General features: G+C 48.4%; 1 protein-coding gene across 2 annotated transcripts in view; it reads left to right on the top strand.

Moving 5' to 3' along the window:
* The window catches only part of LOC123017743 (aldo-keto reductase family 1 member B7-like), an 11,831-nt gene extending 2,592 nt beyond the window's left edge, over positions 1-9,239 (top strand). Inside the window, exons 2-10 of one of the 2 annotated variants that reach the window (XM_044419258.1) lie at positions 483-650; positions 900-1,016; positions 2,035-2,112; positions 2,624-2,746; positions 3,757-3,854; positions 4,442-4,523; positions 5,735-5,818; positions 7,902-7,984; positions 9,105-9,239. In XM_044419258.1, the coding sequence (XP_044275193.1) occupies positions 483-650; positions 900-1,016; positions 2,035-2,112; positions 2,624-2,746; positions 3,757-3,854; positions 4,442-4,523; positions 5,735-5,818; positions 7,902-7,984; positions 9,105-9,147 (876 nt within the window). In that variant the 3' untranslated portion in view covers positions 9,148-9,239. The remainder of the gene's footprint in view (positions 1-482; positions 651-899; positions 1,017-2,034; positions 2,113-2,623; positions 2,747-3,756; positions 3,855-4,441; positions 4,524-5,734; positions 5,819-7,901; positions 7,985-9,104) is intronic. The other variant, XM_044419259.1, reaches the window with a different exon arrangement.
* Positions 9,240-9,245: the final 6 nt, after the last annotated feature.

The following is a 9,245-nucleotide window of genomic DNA, read 5'->3' as shown; positions in this document are numbered from 1 at the left end:
GTGGGGCTGAAATGGAGTGTTTTGTGAGCGGGCATGGCTGGCAGGAACCCTCCATGCTGGACATTTCATCACAGGTCCCACTAGTAAACGTGATTACTGAAAAAGACAGAAATCATTATGGGGTAACTCATTTTTCTCCCCCTGCCAGGGCTGCTCAGGGGTCAGCCCTCAGCTCCCTTCCCAATGTAAACGTTTCCTCCACATCAAGATACTATCCCAGTTTTTAGCTGGTGAAATTATCATTTTATGTGTATACCTGATCTCTCTTCCTTTGGTAAGGAACCTAAGGCAACGGACAAGCTGCAATGGTACCTACAGCCTGAACATCACAAATAGAGGGAATGGTTGGACCTTCCGTGGTTTAGGCTTTTATTTTGCCAGGACCTAGAGAGGATGGTGAACTAGTTTAAGCATTTAAGAAATGGGCATTCTGAAAAGTTTTTTGGGGGTTCGATAATGAAAATGCCACATCTGTATCCCAGGCTCCTCCAGGAAAGGTAAAAGATGCAGTGAAGTGTGCCATCGACCTTGGATACCGGCACTTTGACTGTGCCCGCTTTTACAGGAATGAGGATGAGATTGGGAACGCCATCCAGGAGAAAATCAGGGAAGGAGCTGTGAAACGGGAAGATCTCTTTGTTGTCAGCAAGGTAGGGTTGCTTCTGCAGGGCTCAGAGGCCTCAAAGGGCCAAATCAAGATTCATTTGAGCCAGACGCCGGCCACTGGGTGGTTTGGAGGCGGCCCAAGTTGGAATGTATCCGTGGGTGGCACACTGCTCTCATCTGGGTCAGAAGGACCATTTTCCACCCGCCCTGCTCTGAAGCCCCCCGAGGTGCATTCCCAGTGTTCACGAGGGCTCCTTGCTGACTGTGTGTGGCTTTCTTCTTCCCCTGTGCAGTTGTGGTGCACTTGCCATGCGAAACCCCTGGTGAAGAAGTCGTTCCTGGCTTCTCTGGCCGACCTAAAATTGGACTACTTGGACCTCTACCTGATACACTTTCCCATGGGATTCAAGGTACTTCTAGATCGTGGACATGGTCGTCCAAGGCGCCGTAAGGGGGCTGGACTGGGGAAATGAGGTCACAACTGCGCCTTTCCTGGCTGTGCCGTTGACCAGGATCTACAGCTGCTAACTGCCAGACCCCTTTGGACCCCCTTTGCAAACTTCTCTGTGCAAACTCTGAAACAGCAGGCCTTCCACACTATATTGTATTTTGCTTCCTGCCTTTGGAGCCCCATTTTACATTATTATGAGCTGTTCTAATGAACTTGCATTCAAAAACTGATGCATCCTGTTCTGAGATACGGATCTGCTAGGAGTACCCGATCTTTCTCTTTGCCCTGCTGTGCCCCAAGGCTTTGAGGCCCTCACCTAATCTCAGGATGACTGTTTATTTCCTTGCTTGTATTTGTATTCTTGATTCTGTCTTTATTTACTGGGTGTTATATATGTTTACTAAATATATACATTGTGACTGTGCTGTGTTACATACTGTATTTTTTATTTTTATTTGAGTAATTTTTACCCCATCCAGTACCCAGTGGATCTCAGGATGGCTTACAGTTCATTGAGTTCATTCATGTTTATTATTACTTTTTGCAAAGACCTTTGGCCCTAAAAATCAACCTGACCCAGAATGGGGAACTTATGCTATGGTCCAGTATTCTGACCCCTGTACTTGTGATGTTACAGCCCTTTTAGTTCAAGGGCTGAAGTCCCATTTCGGAGACACTCGGGCTGTGTGCCTTTGGTCAGCAGAGCCAAAGGTTAGAGAGGCCAAAAGAGCAGCATATTTTCACTTATAGCCCTTTCTGCTGGTAACTAAGCCATGGAAGGTGTTTCAACCCTTTAGAAGAAACACCTGTGCAAAACCTGGAACCTTGCTTTTTGGGAGCCTCAGAGGACCGGAGGAGTAGATTTTGTCCTTGGGCTTCACCTGCACCGTGCTGTCCTTCCTGCGTTACATGTTTTGTTTAACCATTGTAATCACAACCCACAGGGAGGAATGTAACCGGTGTCTTTCCCCCGGCAGGCTGGAGAGGAATTCAAACCTTGTGATGAGAAGGGCATGGTCGTCCCAAGCAACACGGATTTTCTGGACACCTGGGAGGTTGGTTCTTGATTTTGATGGGTATCCTGCCCTTGTTTGGAGAAAGCCCATGGCAACTAGCAACCCACAGAGCAACATACAAGTGCTACTAGAATCACGAGGGTGTACTGGGATACAGCCAAAGTATCAACAGTCAACATACATGCAACTGGAGCACTTGCCCTACTCTGGAAGTTCAGCTTGACTTCAGTTTGTTTCTAGGATGCAGCTTCCTATTTTGTCCTGTGGCTGTGCAGAAGAACTGGATACGCGACAAACAGATTTTTGCTATGTTTTGTCTGTCACTGACTTGTAGAGGTTCACCAAGATCTCTGGAGATGCTCCTTTTTAGTCTGACTTCCTGACATCTGTATAATCTTTATCATTTGTATACTGTTCCCATTAGCCACATGATTCCCTGAGTACTTTGCAAGACAGCCAAAAGCTATGGAAGGTGCATTCTGATTTGTATAGGGAAAAAAGCTCAAGATGTCTGTCTGGCTTTTTTGAATCTCGGGTCTCTTCCCCTTAGGCAATGGAGGAACTGGTGGACCTCGGGCTGGTGAAAGCCATCGGCATCTCCAACTTCAACCATGCTCAGATTGAGCGGCTTTTGAACAAGCCTGGGCTGAAGCACAAACCCGTGAACCACCAGGTGAGATGGCCAGCACGGCAGTGGACACGTGGCCACAGTGCAGCCTCCCCCTGCAGTGCCGTTCGGTGCTTGTCTGGAACTGCTTCTCTGCATGCACAAGCTCACCTTGCATGCAGACCTCTCTGAGCAGCGGCTTCCCTTTTCTCCCTTCCCAAGAGATTATTGGCTTCTTGGTGGCCTCCCAGAAGAGAAAGCAAAACAGAGGTTCCAGCAGGCCAGAAAAGAGCTTTGTTGGGCCAGTGTCAACAGTAGGCATGCCTGGGACACACACCCAATAGGGACCCACTTACATGAACCTCCTGGCTCCATTGCCGCCCACTTCTGCCTCTCACTGTAGCCCAGGCACTGGTGCTGGCGAGAAGGAAGAATAGCCGGTCTCACAGACTGCTCACCCTCTGCTCCCTGCCGGTCAAGCAAGCCAGTGGTAGCAATGGCAAGGCAGAGGACAAGGAACAGGAGCAGCTGGTGGAAAGGGCCCTGAGAAATGGGGCTCACTGAGGATTGCCTGGGGCCTCCAAACACGGAGCCAGCACTGGGGTGATGCCCTGTCTCATTGCCACCTCTTGCGCCCGTTTCCCTGAACTGCTCTGGGAGTTTGTTTCTGCTTTTGCTATTCTTTTTTCAATTTCTACCATTTCCATTTAGCGGAGGAATATTTCATTTATTTATTTAAAACATTTTTATGCCGCTCCCATCGCAACAAAGCCTCGGGGCGGCTCACAACAAAAAAATTTTCTCTCCAAGATCACCCTGCCCCAGAGCTGCTGATTATTCAGCACATTCCCGGTCTGTTGCACGCTTTTTTCCACATTCCAAAAGCCCAAATTGCCATTGAAATCCCGTTAATAATACGAGATGCAGTGCAAATCTTTAAAAGCGGTTTTCCACCTCTGGGCTATGAAGTAGGAGGCAAGCTCATCCTATATGATTGTCCCCAGAATAGGGCCACTCTTGGAAGGAGTTTGCTGGCCCTACTGGAGAAATAACCCCGGTTTTACTTGGCTTTGCAGATTGAGTGCCACCCATATCTCACCCAGGAGAAGCTGATCCCCTACTGCCAGTCCAGAGGGATTTCGGTGACTGCGTACCGGCCTTTTGGCGCTCATTCGTAAGACTGATTTGGACTTCTGCTGAGGAATGATATGGCTGTGCCTGGATTGTCCCATGATGCCTTTCTGTCCTGCAATTTGTGCATGCCTGACACCAGTTCTTCAAAATGTTTCTCTCAGCAGCTCTGAGAACTTCTCAGAAATTGAAGTCAGTCCAATTAAAGGGGTTCTTAAAGGGGTTTCTTGCCCTGGTCTATAAGGTGGGAGGTGAACTCATAAAATAGTCTAGAAAATAAGTATGTCAGGTCTTCCAGAACAGGTACTTCCTCGGAAGGTGTAGTTGCAGTTATCCTGGTTTTGCTTGGACTTGCGCATCGCCTGCTCTCTGGCGAAAGGTCTTGCCTGCCCCGAGGGCTGCTGCTATTGTTACAGGCCTCCTGCTTCTGGTGACCCTGTGAGTGGGCGCCCACCAAAATGTCCAGTCCCAGCTCCGCTCTGTCGACCCAAAGGTGTGGCTTCCTTTGTGGAATCGATCCCTCTCGCCACTGGCCTTCCGCTGCTTCTGCCTTCGAGGACACACGGACTTGCTTGAGAGAAAACCTGCAAGGACGGTTCTCTTAATGTTCCTGTTGGTTTCATTTTGCAGTCTCAAGCCAGGGGATCCCGTCCTTTTGGAGGACCCCAAAATTAAAGAGATAGCTGCAAGGCATCACAGAAGCACAGCTCAGGTAGGTGTCAAAATGTGAAAGAGAACCTGCCAGTGGCTCTCCCTTTTCCATGGAGATGGCTCTGTGGGAAAGAGAACTCCTTTGTTTTTCTTTCTGACATAGCTTTTCAGCATTCATGGAAACAGAGAAAAAACTCAGTGCATCCTTTTGGCACAGTTGTATTATTTAAACGCTTCGGAGAGAGAGAAATTTGGACTGGTTGTAATCAAGTATTATGGAATTCTGTCCAAATCTGTAAGAGGTACTGCAGGATCAGAAAAGTTCTGCTTTGTCAAAATGGGAAGGAGAACCTGCCAGTGGCTCTTCCTTTTCCATGCAGATGGCTCTGTAGGAAAGGGTACCCTTTTCCTGAGCTTTCCAAAGTGCTTTTTCATGATAATTTTTGGGATAGAGTGTAGATTGATCTCATCCAAAATGGTTAAGCAGCATGAGAATCGGGTCCATTCTTGCATTGACTCCTGCAATTTTTTCCTGCATTTTTTAAGAGTTGCATGATTGCTGGCATCTAAGTCATGCATGTCGTGAGCAGAGCTGGCTAGAGTTGGGGGTCAGACTAGATGGCCTGGGAGACCCCTTCTGACTCACTGTGTTTCTGTGTTTTTATATTTCTCCGTAAAATAGAACCAGAGAACCTTCAGGTTATGGGCAGCATAGAAATGGAATTAAAAATCAAGCAAGCTATTTGTATACATATCCAATGTGCATAGTTGTGCACATTTTTGAGCTGAGAAATAAATGGAAACATTTGGAAAACTTCACAGCCTGAAGGATAAATGTGTTGCAGACACATTGGTGTGGGAAATGCAAATTAGGCTCCCTTGCTTAAACATGTGGACCAAACCAAATTTCCCCCAGAGCAAATCGGCAGAACAGACAGAATTATTGATGTCTGTGTAGGTGGCATAAACCAGAAGTGAGAATTGTTGCGTTTGTTGTGTGCAGCGCAAGTCCTCTTTTCACAGCCATTGATTCCTGTCCATCTGTTGTTTGTGCTAAAGGGCTGAATAAGCTTTGCCAACTTTTTCTTTCTGACATAGCTTTTCAGCATTCATGAAAACAGAGAAAGAATTCGGTGCATCATTTTCATACAGCTGTGTTCCTTAAATGCTTCAGAACGGGATAAATTTGGTTTGATAGCAAGTATTATGGAATTCGGTCCAAATCTGCACGGGGTACTGCTGGATCAGAAAAGTTCTGCTTTGTATCTGCAGGTTCTGCTCAGGTTTCATATCCAGAGGAACGTGGCTGTCATTCCCAAATCAGACAAGCCTCACCACCTGGAGGAGAATTTCAAGGTAAAGTTGCTTTCTCCCTCCCAGTAAACTGGACTTTTCAATACAGCTGTATGGATTTGGCACTTACTGGGATCAAATACCAGTTTGAAAGGAGCAATAGCTGCGAGGTAGAATGCCAAAGGCTGTTGGTCCAGAGTAGGGCTGAAACACTTCAGCTCTTGGGCCAACTCTTGTCTCCCAGCATCCCCTAGATGCCGGCACCATTTTCCTCCAGCTGCAACCCCCTTCCCGCAGCTGCTGGCCCTCTGGTGACTTTCCTGGCTTTCATACTGCTCCCCATATTCCCAATGGTCAAAATGATGCTTCTGAATCACTGGGGCTTCCCTGTGCTGATATTTAGGGCATTTCAACCTTGTCCCTTTTGCTTCTGGGATGTGGCCTCCAAATTGCAAGGGAATTTGGCCCTTGGGCCAAAAGAGAGCAGACCCCTTGGCATGGGTTGCTGATGTGTGAGGGATCTGGTTTCAGGTTAGGGTTTTCAAGGCTTCTGTCATGCATGTGAAGCGGCTGCTTTCCAGATCTGAAGTGGAGTGAATCCCAGGGAGAACCAGGGGTGCAATGGGTGGATTATTGAAAGTAGACCAGAGACATTGGGTTTGAAACATCTTCCGCTTTGAAGCTTGTTGGCGGCCTTAGTGCAACCATTCGCTCTCTGCTTACCCACTTCCCAGGGTCATGGCAAACTACTTGAAGGAAGGACAGAATACCATTGCAACACATGAATGAAGGTGTCAAGTCTGGAAAGACACTTTTTGTGGGTCCCTGGCCCTGGAGGCCGGCTTATATTTCACAAAGCTCTGAGTGTTCATTGTTGCCCATAGAAGGGTCTTTGTCTTAAACATGTTGTGAAGGTAATTTTCAGGGCTTTTCACAACGTTTTAACCACTATTCCCACTTCCTAAATAAAAAAATAAAATTGTGGGGGAATTCCAGTTTTCCATTGGCTTGGGATGATCCAGGACAGGTTCAATTTAACTGAAGAATTTAATGTTTCTTTGGCTGAGAAATTATTCCACTGGATTTTGCTCTTTGTGAAACTTAAATTCTTGTGATAATTCTTTCTACATCTGCATATATAAATATGCAGCTTTCATTCAGATTTCTGTCCTTTGGTCCTAACCATCCCCAATTCTTGAATTATGCCACCCAACAGCCAAAACTCTTTGATCTGTTCACAACAGCACATTAAAATGCAATATAAAATTCACCAAATCAAAACACTAAAAGTCTGTTGTTGCTGTTGTTAGTCACGAAGTCGTGTCCAACCCATTGCGACCCCATGGACAACATTCCTCCAGGCCTTCCTGTCCTCCACCATCCCCTGGAGTCCACTTAAGCTCACAGCGACTGCTTCAGTGACTCCATCCAGCCACCTCATCCTCTGCCGTCCCCTTCTTTTGCCATCTGTTGTTCCCAGCATTAGGCTCTTCTCCAGGAGTCCTTCCTTCTCATTAGGTGGTCAAAGTATTAAACGTTTACAATACATTTAAAACCAAATGTAAAACAGATAAAATCTTATAATAACTTGAGGATCTGCTTAAGAACTTGCATGCTCTGGTAGACTCAATGACCTGCAGTAAAAGACAGTCTTTACTCAGCTGCAAAAAGATTGTAAAGTTGGTGCCAGGCAGGCCTCAGTGGGGAGCTCATTCCATAAATAGGGGGCCACCAGTGAAAAGGCCTTGCTCCTTGTCGCCACCATCTGAGCCTCCTTCAGAGGTAGGCCCAGAACTTGAGTGTAGTGACCGGAAAGAAGGAGGTCAGGAGTGGCATCCTGCCAGTTATTGTGGTCCCAAGCCATGTCAGGCTTGATCAGTTAAAACCAGCAGCTTGATCTGGGCTCAGAAGCATATAGGCAGCCGGGGCAGGCAGGGCACAATTGGTGTTGTGTGATCAGACCATCTGATCACTGTTTACTTTTGCATAAGCTGCAGCCTCCAGTCTTCCAGGGCAGGCCACGGCAGATCCCAAGCCATATTGCCACTAGCTTCCTTTCAGCCCCTTCCACCCTAGCATGTCATTCTTCACCCCACTGAAGGTCAAGTCTTAGATCACGTTTTTTTGCCCCTTTTTCTAATTGCAGGTCTTCGACTTTGAACTGACTAAAGAGGAGATGGCAACCCTCCTAGGCTTGAACAAAAACTGGAGAGATTGTGCTATGCATGAGTAAGAACTTTTCTGTTCCTATGCAGAAACCCCCCCCCCACACACACACACACATAGCCAATTCTCCCACTGCCTGGCTTTGTAGGTTAGACATGTGGGGAGCATGAGGTCAGCACCACCCGTGCACCTACGAGGGGCCACCTCCCGCAAATGTGAAGCAGCGCATGAGATAAAGCTTCCCGTGCAGAGAGTCTCACCTTTCCCAACCTTCAGATGTGCAGGACTAAAGTTCCCAGGATTCCTGACCATTGGCCATAATGATTGGGGCTGATGGGAGCTGAGGTTCAGTACATCTGGAGAGCACCAGAGGTTGTACAAGTTGGGAAAGAAAGAAGGTGACCCTCCTGAAGCAGCTGGGCTTAGTGCGTGGCCAGGACAGGCAAATTTGCCTTCAGAAGCGCTGGCCTACAGGCCTTTGTGAGACTCAAGCTTTCCCCACTGGGGGTGCTGCATGAACTGCCCCCAATTGCCACCAAATCGGGTTTTGGTGGGGCAGGCCTGCCTGACTTGAGATCCAGCCAGGTGAACGGAAGCCCTCCAGCAGCCCCTGCATCCGGCTGGGACTGGGCAGCCTCTGAGATGTCATGGGAGGCACTAAGAGGTTGGTCTACCAAGGCCCCTGGCAGGCCGTCAGTCACCGGCTGGTGTGCCGTGTTGCTGCCGTCTGCATCGGGGCGACCCAACGAAAAGGTTTCATTTCTGCTTTTGCAGTTGCTGGGCAGCTGGAGGGTGCAGCCAGGGGAGGGCTGGGCTGGAGTTCCAGATTAGGAGCAGGAAAAGCTGGGTTCAAATCCCCACCCAGCCTTGTAATTCGCCGAGCGGCCTTGGGCTTGTCCACCTCTTCCAGGCTCAGCCTGCCTCGCAGAATCGCAGGGAGGATAAAAATCTGGGAGCAGGAAGAGACTTGCAGCAATGGGGAAGGGGTTCGCCTGGCAGCCAGGTTCTTACCACAGGAGCGGGGGGGGGGGGGGGGGGCAAAGCTGTTCAGGGAATCTTGGAGGCTCAGACTGGGCCATTTGGGCCCCCCTGGGTTTGTTACCCCCGAACTGGGAATTGCCGTGACGTTTTTACCTTTCAAGTACGCCAGCTCTGATGTGTTGCTCTTGCCCTGTGCTTGCAGTGCTGTCAATCACAAGGACTACCCATTCCATGCCGAGTACTAGAGCCGCTGCTGCTTCGGAATCTCAGGCTACAGGAATGCCTGCGCCTCCTGCATTGTGACACCTTAAGTCTCATTTTCCCTTTCCAAAGATGGAAAACA

Source organism: Varanus komodoensis, unplaced genomic scaffold, assembly GCF_004798865.1.
Source record: "Varanus komodoensis strain SLA01 unplaced genomic scaffold, ASM479886v1 scaffold1007, whole genome shotgun sequence".
In the NCBI taxonomy this organism is placed as follows: domain Eukaryota; kingdom Metazoa; phylum Chordata; class Lepidosauria; order Squamata; family Varanidae; genus Varanus; species Varanus komodoensis.
Note: the sequence above shows the minus strand (reverse complement) of the source record. Positions and strands in the feature narration are given on the sequence as shown.